The sequence below is a fragment of the Symsagittifera roscoffensis genome, chromosome 2 (genome assembly GCF_963678635.1).
Source record: "Symsagittifera roscoffensis chromosome 2, txSymRosc1.1, whole genome shotgun sequence".
In the NCBI taxonomy this organism is placed as follows: domain Eukaryota; kingdom Metazoa; phylum Xenacoelomorpha; order Acoela; family Convolutidae; genus Symsagittifera; species Symsagittifera roscoffensis.
In genome coordinates, this window is record NC_087063.1 from 12,460,474 (window position 1) to 12,485,062 (window position 24,589).

Sequence of the window (24,589 nt, forward strand, 5' to 3'; positions counted from 1 at the left end):
TGTCTCCTCTTAAAAAACTTGGCGGTTTTGTTCTGCTGTTTTGGTTACGGCATTGGATACGAAACCATAAATGACGAAATTTCTGAAAATGCGAAAATTGAGCCAACATGAAATTCAAAATATTTAACTTCCGCAATGGTGCTCGTATCAGGGCAAAGCCCTGAATGTTCCGTCCGAGTGCCTTTTATCTGATTTTAGGCTGATAATATCAAAGGTTAAATAGTAAAAATTGAGTCTTTCATGAAATTAATTAGACCAATTAGCTTGCCTCTAGCCATCTTGGAACGATTTTGTTGTGAGGGATAATTCGCCAATGGAAAATATTTCGCATTAAACTTTCAGCACAAAGCGATCAGCCAAGTATAAAACTATGTTTAGTTGTACTTGCTTTAGATTGAAAAACCTGTCAAGCTATGATAGTGGTCTGCGCGCACGGCAGGGGACACGTAGGTCCGGGGACGGAGCCCCCAAATGATCCAAAAAGGTATGAATAAAACACCCTAGGCATATATATTCTTTGAAAGTCAGAACAATAACTAACAAATTGTTGAATAAAATTCAATTCTGCAAAATGTATCAAAACAAGTAGTTCTACTTATCGGAGAGCAAGCCAACACTTGTAAGAGATTTACTAGGTTTACTAGCCAGCAACAAATGTACTTACGGACATTGAAAAACGGTATTTTACAAAAAGAATTACAAAAAAATTCAGAAACTCGAATGATTAAGTTTTCCAGTTTTCCACCGGGAGCTCCAATAAAAATACCTCAAACAATGAGTATAAAAAAACGCCACCCTGTGGAAATTTAAAAAAAATATATTGATTTAAAAATTGTTGAGATAATCAGTAAATTTAGGGTCATTTTTCCCGATACAGAGCCTGTCAACAGAATTAACGTTTATCAGCAGCACTTGAAACTCGTTGTTTATAGGAAAAAAATCTTCTACCCAATAAGAATAATCATGGCTAATTGAAAATGTAATAGATCAATCAGAGGAAAACGTTGTTTGTTGGACAAAAAAAACTTACAGAGGCGAAGCAGAGCTTTACACCACTTGCGATACAACACAAACATAACATTGCAAACTAGCAGACAGAAGCTGAAAGGAAAACCGTTGATTCGAAAAACAAACTTATCAAAAAAACGATAAAAGCTCCATCTATCAAAAGTTTCTTCATCTATCAAGAAAAACCCGATTGAAATTTTTGATTTTTTTAGGTCAATTTTGATCGAATTAAGCGAGCAAGCAAGCAGGCTTATTTATGCTCAGCTTAAGCCGTTTACAATATGTTATGCGTGCCTAATTTTAAATTTACTCGAGTAAAGTTTGTTTTGGAGTTTTTCATGCAATTTTGATAATCAAAAGCTTCAAAATTCAAAAAATTTCAGCAAAAAAATGAAACAAGTAATTTTTGATTTATTATGTTTTTTCTTGATTTTCAAGTCACTTTTCTACAAAGACTAATTTATTATGAATGTCGAATACGAACAAACTCGAATTTTTCGTTCAGATCCTTTCATCATGCCACTCAGAAAATAGATTAATCTGGAAAAAAAATTGCAGACTATGGTCGGAACATTCTGTGCTACATGCACAGTAACCGGCTAATTTTGTTCGATTATGCCTATTTAGTAAAAACAAAACAGCAAATAATTAAAAGTGAGACAAATAAAAACAGCCAAAGGTTCCACATTTTAAAAAACTTCGACGTATTTCAAGAGACGGCACAATCTCTTCATATCTAGCGCCCTCGTTATTCATAAAATCTGATATGTCAAAATCGAGACCAATTTAAAAACAATTAAGACAAGTCTCCAGTCAAGGCTTTCTTTTGGCAGAGAGAAGTATGAACCGACAAAACAAAATGCCCAAAAAACGTCAGCCGGATACGATATCTCGACCTTCGTAGTGCCAGTTATGCACTGTTTTTTTTTTTCAAAAAAAATTTAAAAAATTGCAAGAGCCAAACAAACACTGGAACAAAATGACCAACAGAAATTTCAAAATGAGTATTCGAAAAACAAGAAAGCAATTCAAACCCCACAAATAGTCTATTTTGCGGGAATTAAGGCGAAAAAAATTAAGCAGACAGATGATAGTCTATCATAGCCGAAAGTTCCGACAGGAATTGAACTTCTGGTCTGCGTAGTCTCAAGCATGAGTGCTACCACTGCATCAAATTCATTAAAAGCTCCTGTGAATTCTGTGAACAATGTTATTGAAGAGAAAAAAGTCCCGCTTGCAACACCCTTGCTTATCGCAAGGGTAATTATCTGGAATACTGACTGCTAAATAGTGTTTTTTTTTCTGAAATTTAATAATCAATCAAAGTTGCTGCTAAAATTTGTGACTTATATTCTTCGTCTTTCGTAGTGAAACCAAAAGTTTGATTAACCAACTGAAGTACAGAAAAAAAATTAATGAAAAAAGCAGGCATAAAAATTTAAAAACAAAAAAATTTTAAATTTTTGATTTTTTGTAGAATATTTTTCTGATTTTTTTAAAACTGTTTCGGACTCGGTAAACAAAGTTTACAAAGCTAATTTTTACGTAGTAAGATTGAATTTTGCACAACTTATAGGAACACTTATAGTATTTATAAGGCAAACTTGCTGGATTTTCTCGCTCGAAATTAGACTATATTTCGAATTTTCTCTACTCGGACAAAACTTTCAAAACTAAGAAACAAATGTAGATCATTTAAAAAAAAAACTAGCCTAAAGTGGGAACATAATATTTTCAGTATTTTGTGTGTGGGAACACGTTGATTAGACGGTTGCAAAAAAACTTCAGCAAAAGTAATTGGAATTTGTAGATTTAAAAAAAAACAGAAAATCATAAAGCTTTAGCACATTTTTGTGGAGTTCGATTACATACACCGCTGCAGGAATCAGTCACAATGGCTTCAATTTTGGTAAAACTGACTAATATCAGAAAATCGATGCGGTGGAAAAGAAGTTGACAAAAACAAGGAGTGCCATTTAATGCGCAAGAAGACCAGAATGTTTAGACCAAATTCATAGAAAAACTCCATAAAACATTTTTCCTTTTTCAAATTAGTGTCGAATGTGCGTGGTGTGATGAGAGAATTTTAAACTGGAAAGACCGGTTGCATGAACCTTCCTAATTAAATTATGCTAGAAAACTTGTTTCTCGCTGAACGCTTGGTTTTCAGAATCACATGAGCTATCAGCACGAACATATTAAACCAGAACTGTGTTTGACTACATATTTGCAGGCAAATCTTGATTTTTCAAAATACCCAAGTTCGTTTCGTTGCGTAATTCCAGTGGTAACAACGACGCGGCGCAAGCTATTTCTGAGAGGTTTTCTATGACCTTCTAAAAAAATATGGAGTTGAAGTCTCGTGCACTCAGCGTGTTCGTGAAAAAATGAAACATGGAAGGCTATAAATTCATAAAGTTGAAGACTATAGATATGCCAATATAACAAGTTTTAAGTTTGTTCAAAACAGATTTCAAATAACGTCCTCTTTAGCCATTGCAACAAGATATTGAATTGAAGTGACAACCGTAGTTACTGCTGTGAATAGACTCAGACCCGTCAGATAAAACTGCTCAACATATTCGGGCCAGACCAAATGAAACATTGTGCTCGTTATTAGTAACAACTGCATTCCGGTGTTAATTTTCCCTGTCGTTGTTGGAGTCACCGTCACTGTCGACAATGTAGGGTCAAAAAATGCCTTCCACGAAAACGGGATTTTACTAGGAAGTGTTTTCATTCGCACACGACATGCTCCGGTAAGTAACATAAGATCTTTCATAATAGTAAACACTGCTAAATACACGGGTAAATGGTTCAATGAGCATAAAGCGACAAAAACAAAACCTACAAGTAATTTGTCAGCAAGGGGATCTAAAATTGATCCAAAATTAGACCGTTGCGATGGAAAAGCTCGAGCTATGAAGCCATCCAGTAAGTCAGAACCCCCAGCGATGAAAAATAAAGACAAGGCGCAAGAATGATTCTCATTTATCAAACTGACAACAATAAAAGGCGTCAGAGCAATTCTAGACAAGCATAAAAAATTAGGAACCGTTGCAACGTTTTCGCGTTTCTCAGATTTTAATTTTGTGGTAACTGATTTAGGTAGCCACTTCCAACATGTGGATGATAATGCCAATGTTCTACTTGGGCATAGAACACAGCTAGCCTGTCTGACTGAGTTCACACATTTTCTGCCCAAAACGCTTGAAAGTACTTCAGGGACCATTTCGTCTTAAACGAGAAAAAACATATCATTTATCCAACTTCATAGATTAAAAATGAAGTGTATGTTAATTGCTAAAGCACAGTAAATTGCTATAACATATTCACGTAAGGCCCCCATATAGAAACATCTAACATTAAAACGACCACTGAAACCTTTCGAATGACAAGACCAATTTCCTCAAGGATCCCTCAGCGGAAGATACAACCTAACAAGCAAAAGGAAATTGTAACACCGAGGCGAGGCTGAGATTCGAACCACTTGGGATACAACTATGAATGACTATGATTGAAATCAAACGGAATACAATGAAAAAAAAACGTCAAAAAATCGTTTTTGTCAAAAAAATTGCAACAAAAGCCTAAAACATCTAGAACAAAATTGCCTATTAGAAACTCTACAAAGAGAAAGAGCTATGGAAATGCTATAAATGTAACAATCGCCCGGATGTACATATCGACGGAAAATGAAGCTAGGTTATGAAACGACTGGCTAGCGTCTAAACACAGCTTCATATGCTTTTAACCGTCTCTACCAAAGTCAGTTCTGTGTGTTCCATTAACATCGGTTCGAAAAAAAATCATTACTGTTGGTGGGCTATCGGCCAGAACACGCAGATTAATCTAGTTACATGCAAAATAGTGAGTCGAGGTCACTCCTAAAAACAGGGCTACTACTTATTTATTATATTACTATTGTTTTTGTTCAGTAGATAAAACTCATCATATCCATCGGAGATGGATCAACCCTTTCCCTCAACTCCTAGCTTCTCAATATCTGAAAACGAATTTTAATGTTAGTTAATTCAATTCAGGACATATCCGTAAGCTAAAAGTTGTTACAATGCAGTTTCAGTTTTCTTCCCGAGAGCCTTCCGATTCTGGAATTCGGACGAGGAGCGGTCATGTCGTCCTTCTGGAAAGATGGTAAAACCCTCCCAATACCCTTTTGAGTTCCCGGAAATTGTTGTTCGGTAACGATTGTAAAGCTACAGTCGTTACACTCCGGACAGCCTCTATCGTAATCTGAAAATGATTCACTCTTTCTCTTCTTTGTCTAGAGTCAATGTTGCTGTTTTTTAGCGAAAATCTGTCTGTTCTGATTTTTGCCGCTTTCAGGGTTCGCGAAATTTCAAAGCGTGGCGTGTCATTATTTTCGGAAGAATTTTTAAAAATTACTTCGTCATCTGCAATTAACCTCTCCCAATTCGCCAAATTGCACGACTTGCACTGTTAATCCATCGAAACTGCTAATTTTCCCACTCGGATGTGTAACATTCGCCCGGAAGATACATATCGACGGAAAATAAAGCTAGGTCCTAAGACGACTGGCTAACGTCTAAACAGAGCTTTACATGCTTTTCACCGTCTCTACCAAGCCAGTTCTTTTGGTGGTCTTTTCAACATCGGGTCGACAAAAACGTTACCATTCTCCGGCTTCGACCAGAACGCTTAAATCAACTTAATTACATGCAGAAATAGTGAGCTCATGGCTGGGTCTCAGTATCCCCAGACCACGAGGTCACTCCTAAAAACAGGGCTACTACTATTTAATGAATTATGATTGTTTTCGCTCAGTAGATAAAAATCATCATCTCCATCGAAGATGGATCAACCCTTTCCCCAACTCCTAGCTTCTCATCCTAGCAAAATGAATTCAGATGTTAATTAAATTCAATTCAGGACATAATAGGGAAGCTAAAAGTTTATAAAAAATGCTATGAGTTTCAGTCCCGAGACCCCTCCGGATTCTTGAATCCGGGGAAATAAGACCTCTATTTTCCTCCAGGAAGGCTGCCTTCTACCCTTCACCGTTGTTCGCAACGGCCTTGCAGCTATTGTAGCGACACAAAAGTTGCAACTCGGAACGGTCTCTGCTATTTCTGCTCGTCTCTAGTTCCGAGTCTAAGTTTTTCCGTTGTTATCGTCGCAACTACTGTTGTTGTTGTGTTTTATTTCGGTTTTATGCCAAAATGGTCGCTTCTGTCGTTTCTCAGAAATATGACGTCATTCTTCGAAAAATTAAAAATTTGAACCACCAGAGTATTCTAGCCTTCATCGTTTGGCTAATCGTTCCAATAACACTGCTCATCCTTCAAAACTGCTAATTCGAAAGGCTAGCTGCTAAAAATTCGAATCTGCATTTTCGTCCATTCTGTTCGAATGTCACATACTCCCCGGAAAGTCCGGTCAATGTCCCCATTGCATCTCGCAATGTTCGTAAAATTGGTACAGTGTCATTGAACATAATTTACAAAATGCACGAAATTACTTTTATCCGCGTCATATTGACTCACTGCAGAATATAAATGGCATCAGACTACATCACTATAGCCTTCAAATTTTTTCACTAATCTGCACAATATCGTCAATTGCTTGTTTGTCTCTCAAGGGTTTTCACACAATCCAGACCTCCACAAACGTGACCTTCCAGTCCACAGACTTCCGCCAGACAGCTACCAGGTTTGACCCAGTCTTCTGGTCCCCAGCCAGGCAACTCCACTTTGTCTTCCCCGTTGCTCCTAGAGGCTGTTATCATCATATTATATATGATGTTAAGGTCACGCAGGTTACAGTCTGCATTCAGCTCCCTCTGCATGTCTTGTGTCGCTCGTAGTATCGAGTCAGCATTCGGACTAGGACACCATGATGATCTCTTCAGTTCCCACACTACCATCAAGCTCGTTCTCAGTAGTTCATCTGAGAATCCCAATCCAAACTCCATTCGTTTGTCGGATTTTGGCACGGAAGGTGCAGTCACCTTTTCTTCCAAGATAAGTCCCAACTTGGTCTGCGCGCACGCTACTGCCATTCCTTCCTGGATTATCAGATCCCTCAGGTTCGTCATCATGAATACTTTTTCTTCTTTTGACCTTTTCCTTCCTTCTGAGTCATATTCCCCGCGAGTTAATCCCATCATGCACCAGGCGAACCTTAGTTGTAATTCGGTTCTCACGTAAGGTACCGCCATGAGAGCGTGTATTTTCGGCGTAGTCCTCATTTCCTCTTCAAAGTACTTCAACACCACTGCTTTCCATGGAAGACTCACTAATTGCTCGTTCGTTTCCGCCTGCATCTCAGACGACAGACGACGCTAGAGTCCCGTACGCCTTCTGCTTAAGGGTGGTGCTTTGCAACATCGTTTCCAGATAACCTTCCATGGCACTCTCGTCTTCCAGAGCCATCACATATCCTCTAGCCGAGTTTCGGTACTCCAACATCTCCATGTATCCACCGGCGGGTTCATCTATCGACACAGTCTCCGACAGTGTCAGTCGGTTATATTTCACTGGGACCAGTTGTCCTACGATACTTCTCTTTCCGTGGTTCATGGGAGACGGTTTAAAGACTTTCATGGTACTTTCTCCTCATTGGCTGAGTATTTCCGTTTCTAACGTTGCTCCAGTCAGAGTGCTGTCACTCCTTTTGGATTTGTAACCTGTTGACATTATCCCTGCCATGAGAATGGGTGGCACCATCGCTACATCAGTTAACATTCTGTCCGTGCCAGGCAATTGATAATCACCTTGTCCCAAATCCATGGCTTCTTCGACCCGTTTCCTTTTCGCTGAAATTACAGCTCTTATCGATATCTCCGAATCCACCTTCGTCTTTCCTGTCCTCCTCGGTATCACTTTACTGCCTAATTTCATCTTCATCTCGTTGATCTTATCGATCACCAGTTTCGATCGCATCGTTCCCTTCCTGGTTCTTGACAGATATACCACCTCTCCTTTATCATCCTGCTGTATCATCCTGATGGGAGAGTTCGCTTCACTTTCGTCAGTGGCTGAGTCAATCAACAACTCACTCAATCTCCCTTCACACTCTTCAAGTTTGTCAAGGACTTCCCGCATCAATGGTCGGTTGAGACCTACTTTCAAAATGGACTGGATCCCATAGCTCTGAACCACTGTCCAGACTTCTTCCATGAACGCCACTCTGTCCAATCTACATCCCGTCCTACTTTCATGGCCTCGGTGATGTACTTCCCACTCTTCTTCGTATGCTGCCATCAATAGGACTTCCGTGGGGCGGTCCCCACGGTTGTCATGCCCCAAGATGTTTATCAGGGCGGTCAGCAACATGACTACCTCTGGGTCCTCCAGAGCGAAGTCTCGATCCATTAGCCGACGATAGATCACATCTATCATCGGTCCTACATATGCCTCTGCCAAGTCCATCAATTCATTCAAGTTGAAATTATCCATACTGTTCTTCAGATTCGATTTGATTTGATTCCAAGGTTTGACTCAAATGAGCAATTAAACGATCAATCAGGATCTAGAAAAGAGGTCACAAATATCACACTTGTCAGTTTCACCTTAACTTCTCGCTAAAATTTGTTTGAAAACAGTCAGATAAAAAGATTCTTTGTCCTAAAATTTATTAAAATCAATCGGTCTCTAATATTTTGGAATTCGACCTAAGATTGGACAGTCCAAACTTTGGATCTATTCCTAAGATCGTCATTCAGTTGTTCATGGTCACTAACCCCTTCTTACTCGAGATCTTAATAACATAACACATAACATAACATAACACAACACACATGTTACAAAACTTAGTCTTTTAGCCTAACACCCTCTCGCACGTCACTCAGCCTATACTTAAGTAATATTTCTTATGTATATACTTGTATATTAGTATCAGAAAATATCACGTGTACAGGCGCGTACAATTCCCGAGGATGCAGTCGTCCTCTGTTTGGATCGTACACAGGAAGCGAAAGCTCCTTCACTTCCTTTTCCATTAGGAAGTCTCTCAACCTCGACAAGGACAAGACTAGGTTCTCTGGGTCCACGTGCTGCTTCTCCGTCGCCTTCGTCACCAAGAAGCATATGTATTTTCCAGGTATCTGTGACGCCGCTTGAGGTAAGGCCCTGCTACGCCCCCTACTCCTGGTCTTTGCTTCCAAAGGAACTCCACGTTTTTGTATTCTCTCTTAAAATCTTCCGGTAACGCTGTCCTAAAACTCATGTCTGCTGTGATTGCTATCGCACATGTTCTATTTGTGAGTATGAAATCACTGTCTGTTAGTATTATGTTACTTGAATATTCATTTGGTAAGTTAAAATATGACTCAACTACCCTCCCTATGTCAGGTTTCTTAGGTTCTTCGCCTGTTTCTGCTTCTAAGTCTCCTGTCTCTCTTGCTTTTCTTAATTTTTTTATTTGTAAATTTTCAGTGTGGGTAAATCCTACCCCCGCTCCCCGGACAAAAATATCCATCAACGTCCCCGTCGTTCGCATACCGGGTATCAAATCGAGATAGGAAGCCGGAATTAGTAGTCGTCCCTCCTGAGGAGCCCAGGAAGGATCTTCTCGTTCGGTTTTCATGTATTTTATGCTTTCACGATCTACATCTTGAATCGTGACACTGGTCTCCTTTGTGTCCGACGTCATTTCGTTCAGCCATTCCAAGACACGCAGATTCGTCAAGTCTTGTTCATATGACTGCTGTTGCTCGTCGTCAAATTCTACCTCGGGTTTCGATCGATCATCGACCCACTCATCATCATTATCATCGACTATGTCAAGGTCCTGTGACACAGTTATTTCTTCTAGACCCACCACTTCTTCCACTATCTTTTTCAGATCTATCCTATCCACTACAAAGTCGTCACCGTAAGGGTTAAATTTTTTTATTGGCCTTGTCCCGGCGTTCTGTCGAGTCTGTATCGTAAGCGGAAGATCTGGTTCCAAATTCTTGGGACCATCTGTTCGGGATCCTGCCAATCCTCCTCTGCGTAGGGTAAGGTTTCATCGTCCGCTTCGATCACCTCGTTTGGATCCAGGTCGAGCGGTGTATTCGTTCCTTCCTCCATGACTTCGTTTCCATCGTTCTTCTCCCTCGTGCCCTTCTCGTTGACCTCACAAGCAGGATCCATCATTAGATAATCCCCTTCTTCTATGTCTGCGGGTATACACCAGTCTTCTGTCGATGGATTGTGTGGCTTAATGTTCTCGTAGTGGGTGGCTCGGCCAGTACTCAGTCTATAAAAGCGTCCCTCTTGGTGCACCTCCGTAATCATGAAGTGTCCCCTCCACTTTTTAGGAGCTTTTTTGTTCCTTTCGGTAGTATAACGTTCTGAAATACCCATACATAGTCTCCCACCGAGTAAACTTTTGTACCAGCTGCTTTCTTCCTCTGCCTTGCCTGTGCTTGCTGAGTATTTCGTCTACAGCAATCGTTCAACTCCTGTTGACGTCTGATCACATCCCTCACATAGACCTGTGGAGACGTTTTCTTTCCCTCATACTCTGGGTACAAAAAAGTTAAGGGTAAAGACTTCTCGTGTCCAGTTAGCCTCATGTAAGGACTAACTCCAGTGTTGGAGTGTTGCGTGCTATTATAGGCTCCCATCACCTGTGTGGAAGGTATCTGTCCCAATCGGTCATGTACCTGGAACAATACACTCTCAGCATCGACACTAATGTCCTATTCTGCCTTTCCACTAAGCCATTCGTCTGGGGGTGGTATGTCGTGGAGTGAGCCTGAGCAACCTGTGAGCGTCTCATAAGCTCTTTCGTAAGCTCTCCTACGAAAGCTGTTCCGTTATCCGATTGAAACGTCATCGGACAACCGTGTCTCGCTATCCACGTATTGACCAGGTGGTCGCACGTCTCTGCCGCCGAGGCAGTTATGCAGGGCACGGCCTCTGCATACTTCGTGAAATGATCTATCATGACCAACACCTGATTAAACCACTGTCTGTCATGCATATCTTTTGGTGATCTCTCTGCACCACCTCGTTGAATTAAGACGACTCGATCGATTGTAAAGGAAATCGCAATTTCCTTGGATCCTTGAATTGTTGGCACGCTGTTACCTACTTCTCACATGCCTTTTTCATTCCAGGCCACTCAAAGCGCTTCGGGATCCTCTGATACACTTTTTCTATCCCCTGATGGCCCATGTAGTGTGTGTAACGCTAGTTCTGACAGTTCTGATCCCGAGTTCGAGTTCCTGTCTAAATAGGTGTCCATTCCTGAGTTTCGGGAATCGTCATCCGTCGATGAGGTTGTGCTGGAGACTGCACGCTCCTCCAGATCATGTCCATCTGAACTCCCTGGACAAAAATTTGTTCCCCAGGTCCTGTTTTTCATCAGGAATTTCTTCATCTATCTCAGACTCCCCAGACAAACTTCCTTGTCCCGAGTGTTGTTCTTGTGCTCGCTGGCTCTTCTCATTGTTCGTCTCTCCGGACAAACAATCTTGCACCAGGTTTCGCTTTACCTTTACTCCTTCTTTATCCTGGTCCACAAAGGTAACAGTTTTCCTTCGCGTATTGCTCCCCTGTTCTTTCCGTCCGTACGAAGTACTGGTTAAAACCTCATGTGGTATTGAGGATACTAGTTGCTGAAATGTTGTCCTACAACCCCTCTCGTTCTCTTCGTGTTGTCGTCTGGAAGGCATGATCTTCACCTTCTTCCGAACTGTTAGTGATGCCACTGCTGCTGTCCACTCGGGGTCATCTCTGGTCACTTCTCTTTCTCACAATCCACCCAGCATCCGCATCACTTGCGGTGTGACCTGCACCGTTTTATCCAAAAATGAGAGGCTGTTTTAGTTCGTGCGAGAGAGTTCTTGCTGGGACAGGTTTGAGCGCAGCAACAGATCCAAGGGGACCGGGTCCTCCTTGGATGGGATCTTTATCTCGGCTGCTTTCTCTACAGGTAACTCAGGGTGTCCTGGAATTGGATGTCCAGACTTGTCCAACCATCTCGTTAAGGGAAGCGCTTCATAAGTTTCTTTGTCCAGAAACGAGAATCCCTCCTTTATTTCTGCCTGATTGGCTTGTTTCTGCTCCATTCTCTCATAGAACTCACTTTTCTTGCTGAGGCTGTCAGCATTCTGGTGTTTATCACGCATCCTGTGTTCGATTATCATCAGGTAGCCATTCAATCTTACTATCCATCTACCAATATAACTCTGATCCATCAATTAGGTCTTCAACCAAGATAACGCTCTGTTGTCTACGCGTAACTTAAAGGGAGCGCTCCCCAAGTCAGAATTCAAATTTTTAATTGCAACAAATTCCTAAACTCAAAAATCAACTAAAAATTTCTCTTTTATTCAGTTTCAATTTGAAGCTTAGTTGCTTGATTTCTCATTTGAGTTTTCCCACACAAAAACAATTTTGAGTTTTAACATCTTCATCTTAGTTACTTCTTTGTTCATTTCTTTTCTTATGGTCTTCATCGTTTAGAAGTTCTAAAACTCCCTGGACAAAACTTTGTTCCCCAGGTCCTGTTTTTCATCAGGAACTTCTTCATCTATCTCAGACCCCCCAGACAAACTTCCTTGTCCCGAGTGTTGTTCTTGTGCTCGCTGGCTCTTCTCATTGTTCGTCTCCCCGGACAAACAATCTTGCACCAGGTTTCGTTTTACCTTTACTCCTTCTTTATCCTGGTCCACAAAGGTAACAGTTTTCCTTCGCGTTTTGCTCCCCTGTTCTTTCCGTCCGTACGAAGTACTGGTTAAAACCTCATGTGGTATTGAGGATACTAGTTGCTGAACTTTTGTCCTACAATCCCTCTCGTTCTCTTCGTGTTGTCGTCTGGAAGGCATGATCTTCACCTTCTCCCGAACTGTTAGTGATGCCACTGCTGCTGTCCACTCGGGGTCATCTCTGGTCACTTCTCTTTCTCACAATCCACCCAGCATCCGCATCACTTGCGGTGTGACCTGCACCGTTTTATCCAAAAATGAGAGGCTGTTTTAGTTCGTGCGAGAGAGTTCTTGCTGGACCAGGTTTGAGTGCAGCAACAGATCCAAGGGGACCGGGTCCTCCTTGGATAGGATATTTATCTCGGCTGCTTTCTCTACAGGTAACTCAGGGTGTCCTGGAATTGGATGTCCAGACTTGTCCAACCATCTCGTTAAGGGAAGCGCTTCATAAGTTTCTTTGTCCAGAAACGAGAATCCCTCCTTTATTTCTGCCTGATTGGCTTGTTTCTGCTCCATTCTCTCATAGAACTCACTTTTCTTGCTGAGGCTGTCAGCATTCTGGTGTTTATCACGCATCCTGTGTTCGATTATCATCAGGTAGCCATTCAATCTTACTATCCATCTACCAATATAACTCTGATCCATCAATTAGGTCTTCAACCAAGATAACGCTCTGTTGTCTACGCGTAACTTAAAGGGAGCGCTCCCCAAGTCAGAATTCAAATTTTTAATTGCAACAAATTCCTAAACTCAAAAATCAACTAAAAATTTCTCTTTTATTCGGTTTCAATTTGAAGCTTAGTTGCTTGATTTCTCATTTGAGTTTTCCCACACAAAAACATTTTTGAGTTTTAACATCTTCATCTTAGTTACTTCTTTGTTCATTTCTTTTCTTATGGTCTTCATCGTTTAGAAGTTCTAAAACTTCTAAATTCTTATTATCTTTCTACTTTTTGCATCTTGTTTTTCGGCTTTTTCTCATTGCTCCATCTCCTCTTCCTGTGACTTGAATCCGCACTCTCAGTCAGTGTCTTGCAACTTGTCGGTGGCCATTCTGACGCTGTTGGAGGCAGTCCTCCAACACCCCTGCTCTTCTACCCTTTGTTTGCAACTGTAACATTCGCTCAAATACTACACAGTGACGGAGCGTAGAAAAAGTACCTATTGACGACTGGCTGGCGCCAGTTACCTAAATTTTACTCGTTTTTCTCCGTCTTGACCTAGCCACATGATTTTCTGGTCTGTTTAGGGCTAAGTAAAAAGTTACCATTTTTAGGCCATCAGTCAAACGACTTTTAATCAGCTTCCGTTTACATGCGAAGACAACCACATAGCTGGGTCTCAGATCCCCAGACTACGTGATTGCTTTTAAAAACGCGGCTCGAATATCCTATTCTACTATGTTTTTGGTGACAATTCTATGTTAAATCCATTGGAGATGGATTGACCCTTTCCTCTTTCTAGCTACTCATATTCTAAAATAACAAACATACCGGTGTCAATTCAAAGGTTTATGACATCAGAGTAGCTAAAAAGTTAGTTTACAACAGCCTTTCACCATATGATGTCTCTGGGGGGCCGAGCCTCCGATTCCGTGCTTTTTTTGTAATAACGTTGTTATTACTCCCAATTCGTGGCACAGGAGGGTAGCAAAGAATGGAGGGTTAGCAAGGAATGGCTCTCGACTGAGCAACAGGCCACGAGGCAGCGGGTATCTAGCAATCCTCTTGACAGAAATGCGACGAGGAATACCGCTCGAACTTGGTGGATGGCACTGGAGACCATGAAAGAACTGGAGATTTGCCTGAAGAAACTCGATTGTGGAGTTTCCCCCAAGCGTCACAATTGGGCTACCCAGCAAAAAGCCGAGATTAACAAGTTAGAGTTGGGGAACCAGCCGAAACGAACTTGGCAAAATCTGCTGCGGGAATATTTCCAAGTAGCGATGAGAGCACCCTCGTCTGCGTTGCAATTGATGGCAAAACCTTTCGTCAGGACGACAGGACAACTAATATTCGCATGGATCCTGGTGGGAATAGAACTAGAAGTGTTGACCTCACATGATAAGTTGAAGCTGGGCAACAAGAGTCTTGAGGTTTATCAGATGCTGGTACAGAATATCACCGGAGATAATTCCGGTTTGAGTCTAGCGAGAAGAAACGATGCCACTTGTTTCTTCTGTTTCTTGAGGTGGATAATGTCACTGATGACCAACAGTACCATCCAAGTATGTCATCAGAAGGCCATGGGGAGCAAAACTATGTAGAGGAGAGTCTCCGCGAACATACTGAACGTGTACCAGAGTACGGGGATCGAAAAGGAAGATGACTCCAGACAGTCTCTAGAAAACCACGGAGAACTTGACGAAGTTCGGAGATTCTAAAACAAGAAGTTCGAAGAGGGGCATGACGTGCATCGCAATTTAGTCCTGGCTGGAGACTACTAGAAACCCAACAGACGGGAAAAGACCACTATGCATCTAGTGTAATGGTGATAGCATATAACCCCTTCTTGGAATCAGAGGCCGGGAATGCCCACAAGAAATTTGAAACGACAGACTTGTTGAAATTTTGGACATAAAAGATAATTTAAATTGACTCAGCGGAAAAGGAGAGGCCGAGCATAAGTCTGATGCTTGAGAAGATGCGAGAGGTGATTAGCGTGCCGCGCTCAAACAAGAGGGTGGGACTGAAAGTGGGAAATAAAAATGGCATGCTGGTCACAAATCTGAGAACGGTTTGGAAGCTACTGAGGCTTTCTTGGTGCCCACATCCCCATGCAAACCTGATAGAAGAAGTCACGGAGCGAGTAAGACTGTAGCCGACGAAGGAAGAAGATTTGGGAACTCTGAACGTGATACACAAGCTGATCCTACCCCACAATAAGGAGCCGGGAGAAATAATGAACAAGCTAGAGAAGTCAATGTAGAAGATGAAAACCGGTAGTTGACTCGATCTGACCTCAGGAAGTGGAGAACATTCTTGTGATGGACGATCATGTGTCAGGGTAGAGTCCTTTCAGAGAGAAGATCTAGCCACTTGGTTGGGCGACATCACTGAGAAAGAGAAGAGTTAAGTGCAGATAGTGGCTGAGTGTTACACGAACACTACAGCAAATATAGCAACAGCATTTGGGTTCTTCTCAAGGATGTGCAGTTTACAGTCGCTGGAGATGCTGGAGTCCGAACACCACTTGGTAACTGCGTTGGGCGTGGAGTCATGGCCCGGAGTGCTGCATACAACCCAGAAGCATATCAGAGGGTGGAAGATTGGTCTAGAGAAGGAAATGGGGTTTCCCATGAGTGAAGCCTACAGTTTGCCAGTGAACGCAAAGTCCCTAGTGGGATCAGTCGTGGCCAACATGTGTGGATGCCACTACCCACTACACATGGCGATGGTGGAGGTATCCAGCCAGAGGATACTGATTGACAAAGCCTTCTCGGTACCAAAATCCGTACGCCTGGCAAGAATGTCGCATCCCTCGCACCGACTGTTGAGGAAGATTCTGGGGACTGTACCGGGGGAACAGAGAGATAACTTGAGTGAGATCTTGCAGGAGGAACTCTTGAGTCTGGAAGGTGAGAAAACGAGTGACTTCGAGAGACAAAACACGATCGGGAAACCGATAAGCAGCACACCCGCACTGGAGGAGAATGACGTGAAGCATGAAAAAATGATGAAGTTGGAACCTCTGCTTGAAGCATCGGGAGAACGCAACCTCCGGAGTATAAACCTCACACATGGGGAATGCCCGTGCCACTGCCTGGCTCGAACGGTGTGGTATCCGGAGCAATCAAACCTCTGTATGATATGGGACGTGGAAGAAATTAGGTCAATCGGGTTACCCGATCATCGACAGAAGATGCCTCTACTGGTAGTGAGTTCAATGCTGGCGTTGCGATGGATGGAAGTAAATGAAACGAATTATTGAGAGTCGAAGACACCGACAGCGGAATCGATACACGCTATTGATTATAGCAGAAGGCTGAAGTTGTTTGAGACTGCGTGCAAGGTATTCGCTAAACCAATTGAGGTCAGGCATGTGTGGAGCCGCATAAGATTCTTCCCATGGTTTCGAGCGACATTGACGTCTTGGTTATACGCGGTGACGAAGGATCACATGAAAAAACATCAGAAAGAATGTCGACAGTTCCTGGCTGAGATAGGACCGGAAGCCTTCAAAAGACCTGTGCCAGTCGGTCATATCTGGAAGTTTGACCTTGAGGGACACGAATTTACGTGATTTTGGAGTGAAGTTTTTTTTTCAAAAATTCGAATAGAGCCTGTCATGCTCAGTTTTCTCGCGACAATTGAAAACATAAAAAGAGAAATCAGAACGACCGAAATAACAATTGCGGGAAAGTTGTCATACATATACAGTGGGAAATCGCTATTCGCAATTTTCATCGTAGAAAACCAGAGTAGGGCTGTCCTATCTGATATAGGAGACCAAACGAACACGAGAGCAGAGCTAAAATCAACTGGACCAGTGTGAACCTTCAACGGAAAGGCGGACAAGTGAAGTCTCCCAATGTCCAGAGTCAAAACTATATTCTTGAGTTAAAACTTACTTCCCTTGATTGGGACTCATCGTTAGAAAACTTCTTGAGTTATATTTGATTATAATTAAGCCAGAGTCGTTAATTAGTTTAGTTACTCTGTGTCTCAAGCGTGCTGCTATGTAAGTACCAAATTTAGTTTTCTCGAGTGTGTTTTATGATTGTTATGTTGAGATAAGGCGAGTTTTAGGTTGATCCATCTGAAATGGATCAAAGTTCCACTGTCTAATAAAAAATAACTTAACGGATTGTTCCGACCCTGTTTTTAATGGCGTTCGTTTATTTTGGGTATTTCGAGACCTAAGTATGGGAACGTTCTTATTTTCTAGAGTGGGGGGATATTTTGGTAGTAGTCTTTAAGCTGTAACGGGTTCTAGTCTCATGTCGCAAGCGAACCGAATTGGCTTCGACCGTTTGTGAGGTAGAAAAACACAAGATAGTGTCCCTGACTCTTGAGCCAATTTTTATAGGGCCTATTTTTCTTAAGCCTCATATGTGACCGATGTAGGCGACTGTTACATAGTGTTTTTATGGCGCTCCTGGGTGTTTATACGACATCATGACTACGGAGTCGAACCCACTTGACACAGCTTCGGGCTGCAAGCCCATTCTAGAGTACAAGTGGTACGGTTCAGCGGGAACGTGTAAGCCTTCCGGTTGTACCGTGATAGCTTTTTAAGAAAACTTGAGAAAACTTCCTGGTACGCTCTCCGAACGAGGCTTAGCTAGCTGAGTAAGGGGGGGTAACTAGGGGGACAAAAACACGAGCAAAAAGACAAAAAGCGAAACAAAAACAAGAAAAAAGTATAGAAAACGGAACAAAAACCATAAAACAAAAAAGACAGTGACTTTGATTCCAGATTAGTTGGATCAAACCTTTATATTAATTAAATAGTATACCCATACTGTTTTATAACACCGATCGTTTCGATCAATCTAGCAATTTAAACCAGTGACTTCAATAAGGTGCCCAAGTGGGGGGCGTTGTTAAGGGTTTTCAGATAGCTTGCAACCTAGCCGGACCACTAGGAGACTTGACTGGAAAAGGTGACCAGCCGAGTGGGAAAGTGGTTCAGAAGGACTGAGCTGAACCGCTAGGAAACTTGACTGGAAGAGGTGACCAACCAAGTGGGAAGGTGGTGCTGGTGTCAAGTGCAGTGCACGTCAAGGGGACAACCAGCACGGGATCACTACAACAAGAAGAGGACGCACAGGGGTGTTCTCAAGTTGGGCAAACGGGTATCGTTAAAATCCACATTACATTATAGGAAATAAGTGTAAAATTGGATAAGCGGAGCCCCATTGTTTTGAGGAGGTTTTTACACAAGCAGGCCTGGAAACAGGTCTACGGTTTTCTCTCGAGAGGTTTAGCACCCGGCGCTTAAGGGATTTTTTGGCTTAAGAGGGGGCTAAAGAGGGGGGAGGTTAGAAGGGGGGCTGGTTAGGTTAGAGGTTGGCGGTTGTAAATTGTAAAGAGGGGGGACACATTAGAGTAACTAATTGTTCGGCATCGTCAATTTAGTTACATTAGTTACTTACACGCGTTGGTTATAAGAAGCGGATATCCAAATTTAACATCGAGTTAAGGTAGGTACCCTGGTCGGATCGGTAGGGGGGAACGGACATAGACAGTTTTTGTGATACCCCATAAGATCGCTAGCAGGGGGGAGGAAAACGCGTGGCAATCGGGTACCAGACATTTTTTCGGACAAAAGTTGACATCTGTCAACTTTGAATTTTAGGTGGGTTCATCTCTCTGTTTTTGAAATTTTTCCTGTTTAAATTTTTACGTTTTAGTGAAAATTTGTTGTTGGTATTTGAACGAACAGGTGATCACAAGATACCTGCGAGGAAGTTAGGGTTTCAAATAGCCTGAAACAACGAGAGGGAGATAAATACAGGGGGTCAGTATTTGGGTTTTGGCCATTAAGACAGGGATTTTGGAAATTTTTTTACTAGAGATCAAGTGGTGGTACACGGTACAGTGGTTCAAGAGTCCCCACAACGAAGAAGAAGAGATCCTACTATCCAGACACTTATTGAATAGTCTTGGGACAGTGGTCTTGGGACAGTGGTGTTGGGACAGTGGTCTTGGGATACTGGTCTTGGGACAGTGGTCTTGGGACAGTGGTTTTGGGACAGTGGTCTTGGGACAGAGGTCTTGGGACAGTGGTCTTGGGACAGTGGTCTTGGGATACTGATCTTGGGACAGTGGTCTTGGCACAGTGGTCTTGGGATACTGATCTTGGGACAGTGGTCTTGGGACACTGGTCTTGGGGCAGTAGTCTTGAGACAGTAGTCTTGGGACAGTAGTCTCGGGACACTGGTCTTGGGACAGTAGTCTTGGGACACTGGTCTTGGTACAATAGTCTTGGGACAGTAGTCTTGCGACAGTAGTCTTGGGACACTGGTCTTGGGACAGTAGTCTTGGGACAGTAGTCTTGGGACAGTAGTCTTGGGACACTGGTCTTGGGACACAAGTCTTGGGACAGTGGTCTTGGGACAGTCGTCTTGGGGCAAGGGTCTTGTGACAGTGGTTTTGGGACACTAACAAGAAGTACTGGGACAGCACTGAATAGTCTTGGGACAGTAGAGAGGAAGTCTTGGGACAGTAGAGAGGAAGTCTCGGAACAGTATAAAGAAGGGGGGTGACGGTACTAAAAAGTAATAAGACAGGTTGAAGTAACCAATCGCAAAATTAAATTTTCTATCCAGTCCTAAAGATCCGGTACTGTAGGGATCAAGAACATACAGAATTTTCAAAAAGCTCAGGAAACGTTGTTTTTATTAAATTGTAAATTTTTTTTATTAATTTTGTCAAAAGAGGTTTTAACCTTAGAGTAGAATTTTGTATATAGTAATACTGTAAATAGGAACAATTGTAAATAAAAATAATGAGGCGGAGCAGGGTACCGGTGGCTGAAAAAAGATCTACTGAAGCGAAGACAAAATATAACTCGTCGCTACGTAAAACGACATCAATGGGTCCAAAGATAACAAAGAAGAACTTTTCAGTTAGCATGGTCAACACGAGGAGTAATACAGAGAACAGAGCAAAAGAGGGCACGGAAGGGAAACAAGCAGAACCCGCCATCGAGATTGAACTAGAGACACCGGACCAAAGTGTGGATGAGGTGGGAAAGAAGACGACAGAATCAACTCCGATGCCGAATGCGGAAGAACCTAATCCCAAGTCCATGGAGTTCTCACCGATAGACAATGTGGAGGACACAACAGGCAACACGCCAGAAACGGTGAAGGACGAGTCTCAAGCAAAAATAACGTCTTTTACTGAAAGATTGGCGATAATGGTCGGAATGAAGTCGATAGACGCAGCGGTGGAAGAGACGAAAGCCGAGAAAGGGAAAACATTCGGAACAGTTTCCACGAGAACGACAGACACCGACCAAAACGAAGACCAGATCAGACCGGGAACAGCAACCAACAACAGGACAACAACTGACCATGGAACAGCTACTCTTGAGCTAGGTGATTTGATGGCGAAGCTAGATCAGATAGACAAGTAATTGAAGCACAGCGAAGAGGATAGAGATGTGATAAGGAGGGAAATAAGAAACAACAAACATGAGTACCTGGACAGCTATTTCAATCTAGCGAGAGCGACAGAGGAAAGGCTTCAGCAGATGTCGGACTAGGTAGATACCACTGATGAAGAGCGAGACAAGAACATCAGAAAAGACATGCAAGAAATGAAGCAACGATATGACGCAGTGAATAGCCAGTTGGGGAGTTTGGAGACGAGAATGGATACGATGAGTAGGGACCAGGCTGAGAGTTCATGTGCAATACAGACAAAGTTAGACGCCATCTTGAGGAACTCAACGCCACAAGACACGCCAGCAGCGGAGCGAACGCAAGGCAATAGAGTTGACTTCGTGGAACCACAATGGAACAAACGGCAGTCAACACCGTTACCATTACCCCGGGATGCTGCGAGTACAGCACCGGGGGGGGGGGGGCAAAGCGATTATGAAAAGTGGAACAGCGAACACAACCAGTGGTCCAGGGGACTCCACGACTCACAACGTGGGACCGGATGTCATGACATGGGCAAGCACCTGGGAAATGATGAACAGGACACTAGAAGCCTTCGCCACAAGGAACACCAACTCGAGTGACAGAGGAAGCAACAAATCTAGGAAAACTTTCAAAAAACCGAAAGAATTCAAGGATGATTCAGACGGATGCATTGACACTTGGGTAGAAGTCATGAGGTTGCACTTGGAACAAGACAACTTGAACGATGAGAGGCAAGCATGCACAGCGATACTGAGCAACTTGGAAGGCACGGCATTGAAATGCGTGGTTGCGAAGAAGGAAGAGGAACGCGACACAGCGGATAAATTCTTCGAAAAATTGTTAAATCGATTCGTGTCAGGCATAAAGGGTCATCAAGCGATGATGCGATTTGAAAAGAGAAGGCAAAGGGACGATGAATCAATAGACAGGTTCCTAGATGATCTTGAGAGCTTTAGACGAAGGAGTGACCCGGAAGAATCTACCAATAGAAGGAACTTCAACATCGCCTCAAAGTTCATTGATGGGGTAAAGAGTGATGACTTGAGAACAATGTTAGCAACATACTATACATTGTCGAAAGACAGTGCATCAACTCCAGAAGAGATGATGCAGAAGTCAAGAGAGTACATTCTAATGAAACCCAAGAAATGCTCGTACTCAGATAAAAGGAATACGCAAGGGGGGAATCAACCACAAAGGTCGTCATGGTACAAGCCCAGAGATGACATGGACAAACGTAGATCATGCGCGAACTGCGGGTCAGCTGACCATCATGTGGCGGATTGCACAACATACAAGCAGGGCATGAAGAGTTTGGGATATGCACCCGATGAGGAAGATATGAGCCAGATAGAGGAACACGAGTTCTATAGTGGGTTGATCATCAAAATAGGTGCAAGATGCTTCTTCTGCAACCAAGAGGGGCACTTCAGGATGGACTGTCCGTTGTTCTGGGAGGCAGTCAAGAACCAGAGTCATCCAAAACACAAGTTGACGTTAGCAGCGGTACAGAACCAGAGAAATATACAAGGTGAATTTGAAACGAAAAACTTAGAAACACCAAGTGCGGAAATGCCAACGAAAACAGTGAAAGCTGTAACGCAAGTTAATAGTGCAATAGAGGCCACGGCCAGGAACGCCCTAGAGATAAATTATGAGAAGGCGGCGGCGGAAGCTATCAATAAAGTGAAACAAGACCTGGCGGCGAAAGAAATAGAACAATGACTGAAGCAAGAGATCAAAAGACAGAAAATGAACGAGGCATTAAGTTGCTCGCAGTCAATACCAGAGGCTGTAGCGGGGTCGACAAAAAATGAAAATTGCAACACTGTGAAGATGGTGACGGGGAAAACATTTGGTATAACAAAGATCGGTGCAACCAAATGTCAATAATCACCGAGGGCGGCCATGAGGTAACGAGAAACTTGAGCGAACCAAGTGACCAGACAATAATGCACATTGATGTGTACGCAGATTACTTGAGTGGTATAAGCCCACAAAGACTTCTAGAGCATTGAGGGCACTATTCAATAAGGTGCCCAAGTGGGGGGCGTTGTTAAGGGTTTTCAGATAGCTTGCAACCTAGCCGGACCACTAGGAGACTTGACTGGAAAAAGTGACCAGCCGAGTGGGAAAGTGGTTCAGAAGGACTGAGCTGAACCGCTAGGAAGATTGACTGGAAGAGGTGACCAGCCAAGTGGGAAGGTGGTGCTGGTGTCAAGTGCAGTGCACGTCAAGGGGACAACCAGCACGGGATCACTACAACAAGAAGAGGACGCATGTTCTCAAGTTGGGCAAACGGTATCGTTAAAATCCACATTACATTATAGGAAATAAGTGTAAAATTGGATAAGCGGAGCCCCATTGTTTTGAGGAAGTTTTTACACAAGCAGGCCTGGAAACGGGTCTACGGTTTTCTCTCGAGAGGTTTAGCACCCGGCGCTTAAGGGATTTTTCGGCTTAAGAGGGGGCTAAAGAGGGGGGAGGTTAGAAGGGGGGCTGGTTAGGTTAGAGGTTGGCGGTTGTAAATTGTAAAAAGGCGGGACACATTAGAGTAACTAATTGTTCGGCATCGTCGATTTAGTTACATTAGTTACTTACATGCGTTGGTTATAAGAAGCGGATATCCAAATTTAACATCGAGTTAAGGTAGGTACCCTGGTCGGATCGGTAGGGGGGAACGGACATAGACAGTTTTTGTGATACCCCATAAGATCGCTAGCAGGGGGGAGGAAATCGCGTGGCAATCGGGTACCAGACATTTCTTTGGACAAAAGTTGACATCTGTCAACTTTGAATTTTAGGTGGGTTCATCTCTCTGTTTTTGAAATTTTTCCTGTTTAAATTTTTACGTTTTGGTGAAAATTTGTTGTTGGTATTTGAACGAACAGGTGATCACAAGATACCTGCGAGGAAGTTAGGGTTTCAAATAGCCTGAAACAACGAGAGGGAGATAAATACAGTGGGGTCAGTATTTGGGTTTTGGCCATTAAGACAGGGATTTTGGAATTTTTTACTAGAGCTCAAGTGGTGGTACACGGTACAGTGGTTCAAGAGTTCCCACAACGAAGAAGAAGAGATCCTACTATCCAGACACTTAGTGAATAGTCTTCGGACAGTGGTCTTGGGACAGTGGTCTTGGGGCAGTGGTCTTGGGATACTGGTCTTGGGACAGTGGTCTTGGGACAGGGGTCTTGGGACAGGGGTCTTGGGACAGTGGTCTTGGGATACTGGTCTTGGCACAGTGGTCTTGGGACAGTGGTATTGGGACAGTGGTCTTGGGACAGTGGTCTTGGGATACTGGTCTTGGGACAGTGGTCTTGGGACACTGGTCTTGGGGCAGTAGTCTTGGGACAGTAGTCTTGGGACACTGGTCTTGGGACAGTAGTCTTGGGACACTGATCCTGGTACAATAGTCTTGGGACAGTAGTCTTGCGACAGTAGTCTTGGGACACTGGTCTTGGGACAGTAGTCTTGGGACAGTGGTCTTGGGACAGTGGTCTTGGGATACTGGTCTTGGGACAGTGGTCTTGGGACACTGGTCTTGGGGCAGTAGTCTTGGGACAGTAGTCTTGCGACAGTAGTCTTGGGTCACTGGTCTTGGGACAGTAGTCTTGGGACAGTAGTCTTGGGACACTGGTCTTGGGACACTAGTCTTGGGACAGTGGTCTTGGGACAGTCGTCTTGGGGCAAGGGTCTTGGGACAGTGGTTTTGGGACACTAACAAGAAGTACTGGGACAGCACTGAATAGTCTTGGGACAGTAGAGAGGAAGTCTTGGGACAGTAGAGAGGAAGTCTT

The 24,589-nt window shown here is 43.1% G+C and overlaps 2 protein-coding genes across 2 annotated transcripts in view; both read right to left on the reverse strand.

Moving 5' to 3' along the window:
* LOC134838963 (mannose-1-phosphate guanyltransferase beta-B-like) overlaps positions 1-24,589 on the reverse strand; it is a 350,992-nt gene that overhangs the window by 253,197 nt on the left and 73,206 nt on the right. The gene's annotated exons all lie outside the window — the stretch shown is intronic.
* Positions 3,397-4,241, reverse strand: LOC134840061 (probable cardiolipin synthase (CMP-forming)). Its single transcript, XM_063855714.1, has one exon. It carries the CDS (start codon positions 4,238-4,240, stop codon positions 3,482-3,484), a length of 759 nt encoding a protein of 252 aa, XP_063711784.1. The 5' UTR covers position 4,241; the 3' UTR covers positions 3,397-3,481.